Raw genomic sequence first — 16,094 nt, 5'->3', positions numbered from 1 at the left:
GCTTCCCTGGTAGCTCAGTTGGTAAAGAATCCGCCAGCAATGCAGCAGATCCCAATTCAATTCCTGGGTCGGGAAGACCTGCTGGAGAAGGGATGGGCTACCCACTCCAGTATTCTTGGGCTTCTCTGGTGGCTCAGCTGGTAAAGAATCCACCTCCAATGCAGGAAAGCTGAGCTCAATCCCTGGGTTGGGAAGATCCCCTGGAGAAGGGAAAGGCTATCCACTCCAGTGTTGTGCCCTGGAGAATTTCATGGACTGTATAGTCCATGGAGTTGCAAAGAGTCAGATACAACTGAGTGACTTTCACAAACTCTTCCCTTCTTTCTCTAATGCTCTACAGACACAGTCTCAGCCACACCTCAGGCATCATGGTCACCTCCATGCAAATGACTTCCAAATCTCTATCTCTAGGCCACACTTCCCCTCTGAACACTTTTCAAGTTTTATAAAAGTATAAAACTGCATACTTGACATCTTTTGGTTGTCTCAATATGCAGAAAACTTTTATCTTCTGTCCCAGTCACATTCCCCTCCACTGCCAAAACCCAGTTCTCTTTTATTTTTATTTTTTATTGAAGGATTGTTTTTTGTTTGTTTGTTTGTTTTTGTTTTTGTTTTATAGAATTTTGTTGCTTTCTGTCAAACCTCAACATGAATCAACCATAGGTATACATATATACCCTCTCTTTTGAACCTCCCTCCCATCTCCCTCCCCATCCCACCCCTCTGGGTTGATCCAGAGCCCCTGTTTGAGTTTCCTGAGCCATACAGCAAATTCTCTCTGGCTATCTATTTTACACATGGTAATGCAAGTTTCCATGTTACGCTTTCCATACACCTCACCCTCTGCTCCCCTCTCCCCATGTCCATAAGTCTATTCTCTATGTCTGTTTCTCCATTGCTGCTCTATAAATAAATTCTTCAGTACCATTTTTCTAGAATCTGTATATATGCATTAGAATATGATATTTATCTTTCTTTTTCTGACTCACTTCACTCTGTATGATAGGTTCTAGATTCATCCACCTCATTAGAACTGACTCAAATGCATTCCTTTTTATGGCTAAGTAATATTCTATTGTGTATATGTACCACAACTTCTTTATCCATTCATCTGTCAACAGACACCTAGGCTGCCTCCATGTTCTAGTTATTGTAAATAGTGCTGCAATGAACAACGGGATACATGTGCCTTTTTCAATTTTGGTTTCCTCAGGGTATATGCCTAGGAGTGGGATTGCTGGGTCATATGGTGGTTTTATTCCTAGTTTTTTAAGGAATCTCCAAACCGTCTTCCATAGTGGCTGTATCAATTTACATTCCCACAAACAGTGCAAGAGCAGTCCCTCTTCTCTGCACCCTCTCCAGCATTTATTGTTTGTAGACTTTTTGATGATGGCCATTCTGACCGGCATGAGGTGATCTCTCTTTGTAGTTCTGATTTGCATTTCTCTAATAATGAGTGATGTTGAGCATCTTTTCATGTGTTTGTTAGCCATCTGTATGTCTTCCTAGGAGAAATGTCAGTTTAGGTCTTTTTCCCACCTTTTGATTGGGTTGTTTGTTTTTCTGGTATTGAGTTGTATGAGCTGCTTGTATATTTTGGAAATTAATCCTCTGTCAGTTGTTTCATTTGCTATTATTTTCTCCCATTCTGAAGGTTGTCTTCTCACCTTGCTTGTAGTTTCCTTTGCTGTGAAAAAGCTTTTAGGTTTAAGCATGTCCCACTTGTTTACTGTTGTTTTTATTTCCATTACTATAGGAGGTGGGTCACAGAGGATCTTGCTTTGATTTATGTCATAGAGTGTTCTGCCTATGTTTTCCTCTAAGAGTTTTATAGTTTCTGGTCTTACATTTAGGTGTTTAATCCATACACATGGATTAAACATGTGTATGGTGTTAGGAAGTGTTCTAATTTCATTCTTTTACATGTAGTTTTCCAGTTTTCCCAGCACCATTTATTGAAGAGGCTGTCTTTGCCCCATTGTATATTCTTGCCTCCTGTGTCAAAAATAAGGTACCCATAAGTTTATTTATGGGCTTTCTATCTTGTTTCATTGGTCTACATTTCTGTTTTTGTGCCAGTACCATACTGTCTTGATGACTGTAGCTTTGTAGTATAATCTGAAGTCAGGAAGGTTGAACCTCCATTCTTCTTTCTCAAGACTGCTTCAGCTATTCAGGGTCTTTTGTATTTCCATATGAATTGTGAAATTTTTTGTTCTAGTTCTATGAAAAATGCTATCGGTAATTTGATAGGGATTGCATTGAATTTGTAGGTTGTGTTTGGTACTATAGTCATTTTCACAATATTGATTCTTCCTACCCAAGAACATGGAATATCTCCCCATCTGTTTATGTCATCTTTGATTTCTTTCATTAGTGTCTTATAATTTTCTGTGTATAGTTCTTTTGTCTTCTTAGGTAAGTTTATTCCTTAATATTTAATTACTTTTGTCGCAATAGTAGATGGGATTGATTCCTTAATTTCTCTTTCTGATTTTTCATTGTTAGTATACAGAAGTGCAAGTGATTTCTGTGTATTTATTTTGTATCCTGCAACTTTGCTAAATTCACTGATTAGCTCTAGGTATTTTCTGATACTATCTTTAGGGTTTTTATGTACAGTATCACATCATCTGCAAACAGTGAGAGCTTTACTTCTTTTCTAACCTGGATTCCTTTTATTTCTTTTTCTTCTCTGATTGCTGTAGCTAGGACTTACAGAACTATGCTGAATAATAGTGGTGAAAGTGGACACCCTTGTCTCGTTCCTGATCTTAGGGTAAATGCTTTCACTTTTTCACCATTGAGAATAATGTTTGCTGTAGGCTTATCATATATGGCCTTTACTATGTGGAGGTAGGTTCCTTCTATACCCATTTTTTGAACAATTTTAACCATAAATGGGTGCTGAATTTTGTCAAAGGCTTTTTCTTTATCTATTGAGATTATCACATAGTTTTTATCTTTCAATTTGTTAATATGGTGTATCACATTGATTGATTTGGGTATATTGAAGAATCCTTGCCTCCCTGGAATAAACCCAACTTGGTCACGGAGTATGAGCTTTTTGATGTGTTGCTGAATTCTGTTTGCCAAAATTTTGTTGAGGATTTTTGTGTCTATGTTCATCAGTGATATTGGCCTGTAGTTTTCTTTTTTTGTGTGTTGTCTTTGTCTGGTTTTGGTATCAGGGTGAGGGTGGCCTTGTAGAATGAGTTTGGAAGTGTTCCTTCCTCTGCAATTTTTTGGAAGAGTTTTAGGATAGGCATTAGCTCTTCTCTAAATGTTTGATAGAATTCTCCTGTGAAGCCATCTGACCCTAGGCTTTTGTTTTTTGGGAGGTTTTTGATCACAGCTTCAATTTCGGTGCTTGTAATTGGGTTGTTCATAATTTCTATTTCTTCCTGGTTCAGTCTTGGAAGATTGAACTTTTCTAAGAGTCTGTCTGTTTCTTCCAGGTTATCCATTTTATTGCCAAATAGTTGTTCACAATAGTCTCTTATAATCCTTTGTATTTCTTCATTGTCTGTTGTAACCTCTCCTTTTTAATTTCTAATTTTGTTGATTTGATTCGTCTCTCTTTTTTTCTTGATAAGTCTGGCTAAAGGTTTGTCAATTTTGTTTATCTTCTCAAAGAATGAGCTTTTAGTTTTATTAATCTTTACTATTGCTTCTTTCATTTCTTTTCATTTATTTCTGCTTGGATCTTTAAGATTTCTTTCCTTCTACTAATTTTTTGGGGGGGGTTGTTCTTTTTCCAGTTGTTTTAGGTGTAAAGTTAGGTTGTCTATTCGATGTTTTTCTTATTTCTTGAGGTAGACTGTATTGCTATGAACTTCCCTCTTAGAACTGCTTTTGCTGCATCCCATAGGTTTTGAGCTGTTGTGTTTTCATAGTCATTTGTTTCTAGAAATTTTTTTATTTCCCTTTTGATTTCTTCAGTAACCTGTTTGTTATTTAGAAATGTGTTCTTTAATCTCCATGTGTTTGTGTTTCTTACAATTTTTTTCTTGTAATTGATATCTAGTCTCATAGCGTTGTGGTCAGAGAAGATGCCTGATATGATTTCAACTTTCTTAAATTTACTAAGGTTTGATTTGTGACCCAAGATGTGGTCTATCCTGGAGAATGCTCCATGTGCACCTGAGAAGAAGGTATATTCTTCTGCATTTGGATGGAATGTCCCAAACCTATCAATGAGATCCATCTCATCTAATGTAGCATTTAGGACTTGTGTTTCCTTATTAATTTTCTGTTTTGGTGATCTGTCCATTAGAGTGAGTGGGGTGTTAAAGTCTCCTACTATTATTGTGTCAATTTCTCCTTTTAAGTCTGTTAGCGTTTGTCTTATTTATTGAGGTGCTCCTATGTTGTGTGCATAGATATTTACAATTGTTATGTTTTCCTCTTGGATTGATTTCTTGATCATTATGTAGCATCCTTCCTTACCTCTTGTAATCTTCTTTATTTTAAGGTCTATTTTGTCTGATATGAGGATTGCTACTCCAGCTTTCTTTTGCTTCCCATTTGCATGGAATATATTTTTCCATCCTCTCACTTTCATTCTATATGTGTCTTTAGGTCTGAAGTGGGTTTTTTGTAGAGAACATATGTATGGGTCTTGTTTTTGTATCCATTCAACGAGTCTGTGTCTTTTGGTTGGAGCATTTAATCCATTTACATTTAAAGTAATTATTGATATATATGTTCCTATTGCCATTTTCTTAATTGTTTGGGGTTGAATTTGTAGATCTTTTTCTTCTCTTGTATTCCTTGACTATATACTTCCCTTTAACATTTGTTGTAAAGCTGGTTTGATGCTACTGAATTCTCTTCACTTTTGCTTGTCTGAAAAGCTTTTTATTCTTCCATCAATTTTAAATGAGATCCTTGCTGGGTACAGTAATCTTGGTTGTAAGTTTTTCCCTTTCAGTACTTTAAATATATCCTGCCATTCCTTTGTGCCCTGCAGCGTTTCTGCTGAAAGATCAGCTGTTAAGCATATGGGCTTTCCCTTGTATGTTACTTGTTGCTTCTTCCTTGCTGCTTTTAATATTCTTTCTGCTAAGTCTTTGTTAGTTTGATTAGTACGTGTCTTGGCATGTTTCTCCTTGGGCCTATTCTGTATGGGACTATGTGACTCTGTGCCTCTTGGACTTGATTGACTATTTCCTTTTCCATGTTGGGGACATTTTCAACTACAATCTCTTCAAAAATTTTCTCATTCCCTTTCTTTTTCTCTTCTTCTGGGACTCCTATCATTTAAAAGCTGGTGTGTTTGATACTGTCCCAGAGGTATCTGAGACTATCCTCAGTTCTTTTCATTCTTTTTACTTTATTCTGCTCTTCAGAAGTTATTTCTACCATTTTACCTTCCAGCTCACTAATTCATTCTGTTTCAGATATTCTGCTATTGATTCCTTCTGGAGTATTTTTAATTTTAGTAACTATGCTGTTTGTCCCTGTAAGTTTATTCTTTAATTCTTCTAGGTCTTTGTTAACTGATTCTTGCATTTTCTCCATTTTGTTTTCAAGGTTTTTGATTATCTTTCCTATCATTATTCTGAATTCTTTTTCAGGTAGTTTGCCTGTTTCCTCTTCATTAATTTGGACTTCCATGTTTCTAGTTTGTTCCTTCATTTGTGTTGTATTTCTCTGCCTTTTCATTATATATATATACTTTTTTTTTTTTAATTTATTGTGTTTGAGGTTTCCTTTTCCCAGGCTTCAAGGTTGAATTCTTTATTCCTTTTGGTTTCTGCCCTCCTAAGTTTGGTCCAGTGGTTTGTGTAAGCTTGGTATAGGGTGAGACTTGTGCTGAACTTTTTAATTTGTTTTTCTTCTGACCGTCAAGGCTGAGTGAAGTGGTAATCCTGTCTGCTGATGATTGGGCTTGTATTTTTGTTTTCTTTGTAATTTAGTTGAGGTGTCCTGCACAGGGTGCTACTGGTGGTTGGGTGATGCCAGGTCTTGTATTCAAGTGGTTTCCTTTGTGTGAGTTCTCACTAGTTGATACTCCCTAGGGTTAGTTTTCTGGCAGTCTAGGGTCTTGGAGTCAGTGTTCCCACTCCAAAGGCTCAGGGCTTGATCTCTGGTCAGGAATAAAGATTCCATAAGTGGTTTGTTATGGCATTAAGTGAGATTAAAACAAATACCCCAAAACAAGAAACCAAAGATGAGCCCCAGACAAATGACAGTTACAAAATCAGGCAAATAACAATTAAAATAATGGAATATATACATATACATATATATCTATGAGCAAAGTCAAAACAGTCCAACAAAAATAAAGTACAATAGATTGACCCAGGGAACAAAGGAAATCAAAACTTATACTTACCAGTTAGGAAGAAAACTAAAGCACAAACTCGAAAACAAAATTAAAGCAAGGTGCCAAGTGGGGAATAGAGCAATGAAAACAAAACTAACAAATATGTTGAGAGGAAAGAAAAAAAAAGAAAAAAAAGAAAGAATAGATATGCAAAGTGAAATAGAGGGAGATGAAGAAGATTCATATACATTAAAGATTAACCACAAGGGAAAAAGAACAGTCTGAAAGGCAAAAAAAGGGATAAATGTAGAAAAAAAAGTAACAGGTTTTAAAAAATTAAAATTATAAAAAAGGGAAAAAAAGGAAGAAGAAAGAAAAAAGGGGAAGAAAAGGAAAACTCCAGAGAACTGCAAAAGCCCAGCATAGAGGCAGAGGTTTGTAACAACAATAAAAAAATGTAACTGAGAAAAAAAAGCTCAAAATCTTAATTAGATTTCATAGTGCCAATAAAATTGACAACTACAATGTGTGTGTGTGTGGGGGGATCCAAAAGAATCCACAGAAGAAGTGAAAACATAAGAATAATAAATGTTTTTCTTGGGTCACTGCTGTCAGAGTCCTTTCCCCCGCTGGGAGTCACAGTCCACCTCGCCTCCCTAGGATGCCCTCCAATACTGTTTTGATCTCTGGACCTGCTGTGGGAGCAGCTCAGCTTCTAATCTGGTCCTACTTCTGTGTGTTCTTGCCTCCAAAGTCCACAGCTATCAGACCTACTGTGTTTTCTTTTGTGGGAGCTCTCAATGACCTTTTATATATTCCATAGACACAGAGTCTGCCTAGTTGATTGTGTGGATTTAATCGGCAGCTTGTACAGCGGTGGGAAGGTTTTGGGTCTCCTTCCTTAGCCACACTGCCCCTGGGTTTCACTTGTGGTTTTATTTCCACCTCTACATGTGGGTCATCCACTGAGCTTTGCTCCTGAGGCTGCCCTGGAGGACTTGGGTTTGCCCCTGTGAGGGCCAGGTGTGGAGGTGGTGCATCTGCTTGAGTGGCAGGGGTTCTGGCAGCACCAGGTACTCAGGGGAGTTGGCGGCTAGGGCAGCAGGAAATATGGTGCTCTAGAAGGGAATGGCAACCAGTGTTGGCCAATACGCTCCGGTGCTCTTGCCTGGAGAACGCCCCCCCGCCCCCAACTCCCTGACAGAGAAGTCTGGCAGACCACAGTCTACCGGGTCACAAAAAGTCCGGACATGACGGAAGCGACCCTGTACACATAAGACACCTTTTTTTCGCCTGTGGCAGCTCTGCCCCAGTGAGAGTTGAGCATGAAGGTGGCGCAGCTGCTTGGCTTGCGGGGCCCTGGCAGTGCCAAGCGTGAAGGGACACGGACTCCCTCCACCGCAGGAGGGAGTTATGGCCCTGTCAGAGTCTCTTTTTGAGCCTCTTGTAGCCAGCGATCAGAAGGCCTCTTTGGCCAGTCTTTCTCTGTAGCTCCACCCGCTCAGGCACTTAGAGGGCTCCCTTGCCTGGGGTCCTTCTCTGTCTGTCGGTGCTTCAGGCACATAGAGGGGCCCCCTGGCTGGGGCCCTACTCTGTAGTTCAGCGTGTCAGGCCTTGGATGGGCCAGCCTCTCTATCGTTCAGCTGCCGGAAGCTGGTGTGTGGGGAGAGAGAGGCTGTGGTGATGGCTCCACCCCCTGCATGTGACTCAGCACTATGGCCTTGCTTCCATGGCTGCCTGGCTCTCCTCCACAGGCATTTCCCACCACAGTCTCCTCCCTCTCATCCTCTCGACCCATTTTGCCGCAGTCAACAGCAGCCCTCGCCCTGGGATTGCTCCACAACCCCTAAACTCCAGCTCCCAGCCGCTGCGCCTGCCAAGGAACCTGCGTACCTGTCCGGGGTATGCATGGCTGCAACAAGGACTGTCTGATTCTCATTCCATTTAGACTGCCACAGATCAGTTGTTTCACTCTCAGCCTTAAATATTTCTCCTCTGACTCAGACAATTGATGTGGGGATAGATCTTTTCTGCTGGTCGGGTACGGCTGTCTGTTCCCAGCTGGTGTTTCTAATGTACTTCTGTGTCTGAAGCTGTGTTCCTGATGTATCCGTGGAAAGAGATGTACTCCCCGTCCACCCACTCCTCCACCATCTTGCTCTCCCCAATTCTCTTTTGATGTCCCTCCTCTCAAAAAAACCTACCAGGAAACTAGGAGTCATCTCGACATTTTTCTCTTCCTCCTGCACGGCTCTCATCCTTTCCTTCCTCTCCTTCCCCATCATCACCACCTTAGTCCAAGGTTACTATCCTCTCTCAAGGGACTTCCACAGACTCCTAATTGGTCTCCTCCTCTCCAGTCGTTCCTGCCCATTATAGACTATGCCATTCTAGTCATTCCATCCCTTCCCAACCCATGCTTAGAACACTTCAATGGAATCTCACTGCCTGTAGTGTAAAGGCAAAACACCCAGAACTGACCCACCAGCACTGCCTAACCTGGCCCCACCTGAAGCCTCATCCCACAACACCCGCCTTCATTTCGTAGGCTCCAGTCCCACTAGCCTTTGTTCAACCCCTTTTACTCACCATACTTTGTCACAGGGTCCTAACATATTCTTGTCTTCCCTGATTTTTCTTGTTATTGATTTATTTGGCTGCATCAGGTCTTAGTTGCAGCACTCACCAACTTCAACTTTCTGAGTTGATCTTCAGCTTGGCACATGGAATCTTTCATTGCAGCATGTGGGACCTAGTTCCCTGACCAGAGATCAAACCCAGGCCCCCTGCACTTGGAGCATGGAGTCTCAGCCACAAGATCATCAGGGAAGTCCCTGTGTCATTCTTTTCAATAACTGCTACCAGTCAATCCTAAAGAAAATCAACCCTGAATATCCATTAGAAGGACTGTTGCTGAAGCTCCAATAGTTTGGCCACCTCATTCGAAGAGCTGACTCACTGAAAAAGACCTTGACAGTGGGAAAGATTGAAGGGAAAAGGAGAATGGGGCAGCAGAGGATGAAATGGTTAATTAAATAGCATCACTGACTCAGTGGACACGAATTTGAGTAAATTCCATGAGATAGTGAAGGACAGAGGAGCCTAACATGCTACAGTCCATGAGGTCCCAAAGAGGCGACCATGACTTAGCAACTGAACAAGTGCATAATGAGATGTACATCATATACAACCATTCCCTTCCCTCATATGACCTGTATAAACAATAAACATTTTGAAAAATCACTGCTCTTGATCCAGTTATACAATCTTGGAAGGCAAATAAGAGAAAGAAATAATGTGGATTTTTCTTAGTTTACTTAGTTTGGGTTTTAAATAAAAGTGAATTTGTGTAAATACTTTTATTTTCTTTTACTTGGCAAAGAACAAATCTTTTGTTGTCTTTACCATAGTTTCAGCATCAGTGCTCAGCCTTCTTTGTGGTCCAAAGAATTCCTAATGGAATTCTGAATATTCATTGGAAGGACTGATGCTGAAGCTGAAACTCCAATACTTTGGCCACCTGATGCTAAGAGCCAACTCATAGGAAAAGATCCTGATGCTGTGAAGAACTGAGGGCAGGAAGAGAAGGCGGTGACAGAGGATGAGATGGTTGGATGGCATCACTGACTCAATGGACATGAGTTGGCGCAAACTCCAGGAGATGGTGAAGGTCAGGGAAACCTGGTGTACTGCAGTCCCTGCGGTCGCAAGAAGTCAGACATGACTTAGCGACTGACAACAACCATAGTCCCAACAGAAAAGATAGCTTTCTATAGCCATGCAGACTGCAGAGGAAGGAGCAGGGACAAATACACGGGTGATATGCAGACAGGATTATCCCATGGCTAACAGCACAAAATCCCACTTCTGTTGTTGAAAGAAGTGTGTGCAGGTGGATAGACCCACAGTTAGAGAAAAAGAAGAGGGAACTGTGTGGGAGTGATTTCTTCAGCAGCCAGCCTACAATGGGGAGCTGGGAAAAGTCTGTGAATATAGAAGAAATGCTGTCACTTGGAGCTGCACTGATTCTTTTTTCAGACTAACTAATGGCTCAGATGGTGGAACAACCAAACGATGACTAAAATGTGAGTCAAATGCTTTCAAATCAAATCATTCCAGTGAAGCAGGAACACAGGCAAGCAGAGAACAGGTCATTAGGGGTTCTAACCAATACTTGTTAAACCTGAAGAAACTCACTCTCCTTAATGACTGCCTCTTTCAATCTAAGTCATTTTGACATTAGTGAGCTGGGGACAATCGATCTTTATTACTAGTGACATCTACTGATCAGCTCTGAACAGTGGGAAAGGGAGCTGCCTGGGGGAGGGGGAGAGGTTGTACACTTTTCTCAATCCTGATTTGTCTTCCTTCTCTCCTGGGGTCTATCCAGCATGTCTTTCAATTATCCCAAAGGGTATCAGAAAATTCTAAAATTGGTGTCTTGACATTTTTGAAAACTAACTTTCATTTAAATACAAAATTAGCTCACGTTAAGAAGAAGTAAGTGTAGGGAGAAAGCAGGCGAAGAGAGGCTTGTCATTCAATGGAACCTCAGGGCATGCAGCCCCCAGAGACTAAAGTGGGCAGCCAGGTACGGAAGAAGTTTGAGCTCTGGCTCTCATGGCAGCTCCACGTGGGCCCACCAACAGACACGTGGTGGGCCCCTCGTCTCATCCCCCTCCCCCTTCCTTCTGCTAATTTCTCAGTTTTAAATTCTCTCCCTAAATGTTCACTTTCTATTTTGTAATTCAATTTTTCCAAAAGCTTTTTGATGAGGAAACCCTGAGAAGATGGGTGTTTTTTAATGGCCTGGATATTTATCAGAAAACAAAGCCCCTTTCCAATTCTCTGTCTCTTGTGCTGAATTTATTATTTTACATCTTTCAAGCAATTTGTCTGTTTCATCTAGTTGTCAATTCACTGCCTGGTTTAATGATTGTATCATACCTGTCTGTAAGCATACTTCAACAGCGTCTTATACGGTTTTCTGTTTGTTTTTTTTTAACTTCTGCTAAGTGGTTAGAAAAAGAAAACAGAGCTTCTTACCACATTTATTGGAACTGGAGCTCATCAAGAACAAGTAGAAGTACCTCCATTCCAGTGGTATCAGGTATGTGTTTTTGCCCCCATCTTACTCCCCTCCTTTTGAGCGGTGATCAGGAGGACTGGAGAACAATGTTTATAACCAGAAAAGAAAGGACATCTCCCCACAGATCAGGACTCAGGCAGAGACAGGAGCATCCTTCAACCTAAGCTAGTCACCCTCCTTACTCTCTGCTCTCTTCTCTGAATAAATAAAGTCACTTAGATGTGAGGGTAATATATTCTTTTATTTTTTATTTTGGTAAAACACATATAATATGAAATTTGCCCTTTTAGCCATTTTTAAGTGTACAGGTCGGTGGCATTAACTATGTTTACGTTGTTGTGCAACCATCACCACTGTTCATCTCCAAAATTTTCTCCTCTTCCCAAACTGGAACTTTAGACACAGTAAACAATAACTCCCCATTTCCTCCACCCCTAGGCCCTGGCAAGCACAATTCTACTTTCTGTTTCTATGAATCTGACATTTCTAGGTACTTCACATAAGTGGAATTAAATGGTATTTGGCCTCTTGGGACTGGGTTACTTCAATTTGCACAATGTTCTCAAGGTCCATCCATGTTCTGAATATGTCAGAATTTCCTTCTTTTTCAAGGTTGAATAGTACTCCATTGTATGTATATACATTGGTCTATTGGTGAACATTTGGGTTCTTCCCAAGGTAACATATTCTTAACTTAATCCCACAACTTAAGACTTTCAGATCACTCAAATTCAATTCAGTTCAAGGGTAACTCACTGTGCTAGGTGTGTGTGGTACAAAGGTGAATCAGACATGGTACCTGCTCTCTAGGAATTTATGCTACCTTGGGAAAGGAAGAAAGAAAGAAGTAAAAGTAACTAGCAAGTGCTAATCACCTACTGTGTGCCAGGTGCTTTGCCCAATCACTGCAAGTATTGCTCAGAATAACTTCGTGAGGGGGAGACGATAACATCCACTCTTCAGGAGAAAATGAAAGCTTGAAGACCTTACGTCACCACCTCCAATGTGCTGAGACTGAGATTCAAACCCACCTCTTGGATTCAGAATCCTGGGTTCATTCCTTTAGACATGCCACTGCTGCTGGTACAAGGCAGAATGTGACACATACTGAGGGAGGTGCTACAGAAAGGTAGAGAAGAGATGGCCTCCCACCTGAGGGGGAGAGCTCGTGGCAGAAGTAGGTCTGGGAGGCCAGGAAGGCTTATGTGTAACAAAGATAAGGGAGACGAGGAAACAGCTTGAGAAGAGGAAGGTGGAGACAAGCAGTCTCAGTATACGCTGAGAGACCAGTGCTGCCGTCCAGTGTGGGCTGGAAGGCAGAGAGGGGCCAAGTCCTGGTCATGGCGAAATGCCAGCTCAAGGAGTCCGAACGCCACCATGGCGACGATGGTGAACCACGGTAGGGTCCTGAGACAACACACCATTGTAGCTGCCCCTTGGGACGGTCACCAAGGCAATAACATATAACGGGAATGGAGAGGGAGGGGGTAGATGAAAGGTAGGAAAGTGAGTTAGGAGGTCACTGGAATTAGCAGATATGACATGATTAGTCAGAATGGAAAAGAGGATGTGGAGGTGTAAGACTTCTTAGAGGTGGAGATGACAGAACTTGGCCATGGATGCATTTGAATAGGTGATCATACATCTTGGGACACCTGTTCTCCTGGTGTAATCACTAATAGCAGCCTTTCATCTCAACTGTGTCCAAGTCTGGACAATAAAGTACATGATCACACTATCTAGGAATAAGAAAACAGCATAAAAGATGACTCTAAAAGATCTTGAAACTGGATTAATAAGGAATGTGGTAATATGGAAAAAAACATGGAAGGGAAATCAGGTTTTTTTTGGAAAGATGATGAGTTTGGATTTAGACATGCTGAGTTTGCTGAAGCGAAAATTTATTTAAGGGAGAGAAGCATCTTGCCTGTGGATTTACGCTGTGTGACATGAAGAAAGGCATCATTGACCTAAAAAGAAAAAATCCAAAAAAATGTGGTCAGACTTGCAACTATGCATATTTCGACAAAGATTTGTTGCTGGTTCAATTCTTAAAATAGCTAAAGAATTAAGATGTCTCCAACAAAATGTATGTAACTATCTAATGCAATATTAACTAAGTAACTGATCATCACAAACTCACAGGAAAACAATAAGGATAATGTAACCTCAGAATTTTTCTGTCTAAACTATAATTTTTAACATTATCAGATAAATAACATCAGGTAAAAAGTCTTCAGGTCTGTCCATACTCTACTGTAATATTTCTGAATATTCTAGCTTTTGAAAAGAATGGAGCCACTGCCAGAAGGATCAATAATGTAATTTTTTACATTTTTTTCTTTCTATTTAAATTACCTTGTTTTCAGTGCAACTGAAATTACAATCTCTCTGAAATCCTTTTTTAGAAGTACAAAGATATAAAACATAAATTAAAAACTAGCCACAGTAATCAAGATTGTGACACTGGTGTAAGAATAAACAAACAAGTCAATGGAACTATTACAGAACCCAAAAGTAGACCCACACAAATATAGTCAGCTGATCTTTGACAAAGGAGCAAAAGCAATTCAATGGAGGAAGAATACTCTTTAAAAAAAAAAAAAATGGTGCTAGAACAACTGAACATCCAATGCAAAAAAAATTAATCAAGACACTGTCCTTATGTCTTTCACCAACTTAACTCACAGTGAATCTTACACATAAATGTAAAAAGCAAAACTATAAAATTCCCAGAAGAAAACAAGGAAAAAAAAAAATCTAAGGCACCTTATGCTTGGCAATGAGTTTTTTTTTAATATAACATCAAAGCATAATCTAAGAAAATAAAAATTGGTAGGACTTCCCTGATGGTACAGTAGATAAGAATCTGCCTGCCCATGCAGGGGATACAGGTTCAATCCCTGGTCTGGGAAGATTCCACATGCCGTGGAGCAACTAAGCCTGCGTGCCACAACTACTGAGCCCAAGCTCTAGAGTCCATCAGCTCCAATAGAGCTACTAGAGCCCATACTCTGAAACAAGAGAAGTTACCACAATGAGACGTCCCTGCACTGCAACTAGAGAGTAGCTCCCCAACTCTTTACAACTAGAGAAAGTCCTCAACAGCAACAAAGAGCCAATAAATAAATAAAATTAATTAAGTTTTTAAAAATTGGTAAGTTGGACATTATTAAAACTAAAAACTGCTGCTCTGCAAAAGACACTTCAAAGAATAAAAATATAAAACACAGCTTGGAGAAAAGTATTTGCAAAATATATATCTGATAAAGAACTTTAATCTAAAATACACAAAGAATTCTTAAACCTCAACAATAAAAAAACAAACAACCCCATTTATGAATGTGCAAAAGGTCTAGGCACACATTTTACTAAAGAAGACATATAAACAGTAAATAAGCCTATGAAAGATGTTCATCATATGTCATTAGAGAATTAAAACAACAGTGAGATACTACTACACACCTGTTGGAATGTCTAAAATTCAAAACTAACAGCATCAAATGCTGATAATGATGTGGAGTAATGGCAACTTTCATTCATTGTTGGTGGGAATGCAAAATGATACAACTACTTTGGAAGATAGTTCAGCAGTTTCTTATAAAACTAAACATATTCTTACCATATGATCCAGTAATTGTGTTCCTAAGTATTTACCCAAATGAGCTGAAAACTTATATCTACACAAAAACCTACACAAGAGTGTTTATAGCAGCTTTGTTCATATTTGCCAAAACTTGAGAGCAACCAAGATGTCCCTCTGTAGGTGAATGGGCAAACAAGCTGTAGTATATCCATACCATGTAATATTATTCAGTGATAAAAAGAAATGAGCTATCAAGTCATGAAAAGACATGAAGGAAACTTACAAGATATCAAAAATTATTAATATTTCTCTATATCAGAAATAATCAACTGGAAAACATAACAGAAAATATTGTTCTCAAGAGTAACAAAAAATGACAAAAATGAAAAGTACTTGTAATTAACATAACTCAGGCAATCCAGAAGACTTTAAGGAGAAAAACTTTAAATTCTATTTAAAAACATGAAAGATCCGAATTAATAGCAAAATACCCCTGTTTACAAATGAGAAAACTTAAAACTGTAAAACTATCACTACTCCCCTAAATTAATCTCTGAAGTCAACACAATTCCATTCAAAAGTTCAGCTAGAGTTTTGAGGAATTTAAGAAATTTATTTCAAAATTTCTCTAAGAGGATAAAGATTCACAAATATCTTAAGTCATGTTTGAAAAAGAACAGGTGGAAGAGTTACTCATCCAGATACTGAAACATACTTCAAAGCTATAAATATAAAACAGTGCAATACTCATAGGAATAAACATGTGAACCAAGGAAACAGAATAGAAAGCAGAGAGCAGACACACACATGTGTACCTGGGAACTTAAAATAAGACAAAAGTAGTATCACAAATCAATAGAGAAACGATGAACTACTGAGTCTGAGAAAGCAAGCTCATTATAAGGAGAAAAATTAAAATTGATTACCTAATTTATACCTAATACAAAGGTAACTTCAGGTGGATTTAAATCCTTAAATGTGAAATGAAAGTACAAAGTTAAAAAAGAAAAATAGAGAAAAAAATCACTGTGAACCAAGGATGACAAAGGACTTATTAAATAGCTCCCAAATAGCACTAATCACAAGGCAAAACACTGATGTGTTTGATTATATTAAATCCAAACAAAGCTGACATATACTTG

General features: G+C 39.4%; 1 protein-coding gene across 1 annotated transcript in view; it reads right to left on the bottom strand.

The window, feature by feature from the left end:
* Positions 1-11,588: 11,588 nt before the first annotated feature.
* LOC122452285 (quinone oxidoreductase-like protein 2) overlaps positions 11,589-16,094 on the bottom strand; it is a 31,534-nt gene continuing 27,028 nt past the window's right edge. The window contains exon 10 of the mRNA XM_043485789.1: positions 11,589-13,336. Coding sequence (XP_043341724.1) covers positions 13,268-13,336 — 69 coding nt within the window. The 3' untranslated portion in view covers positions 11,589-13,267. The remainder of the gene's footprint in view (positions 13,337-16,094) is intronic.

Source organism: Cervus canadensis, chromosome 13 (assembly GCF_019320065.1).
Source record: "Cervus canadensis isolate Bull #8, Minnesota chromosome 13, ASM1932006v1, whole genome shotgun sequence".
Taxonomy (NCBI): Eukaryota; Metazoa; Chordata; class Mammalia; order Artiodactyla; family Cervidae; genus Cervus; species Cervus canadensis.
This window is presented reverse-complemented; position numbering and strand designations above follow the sequence as displayed.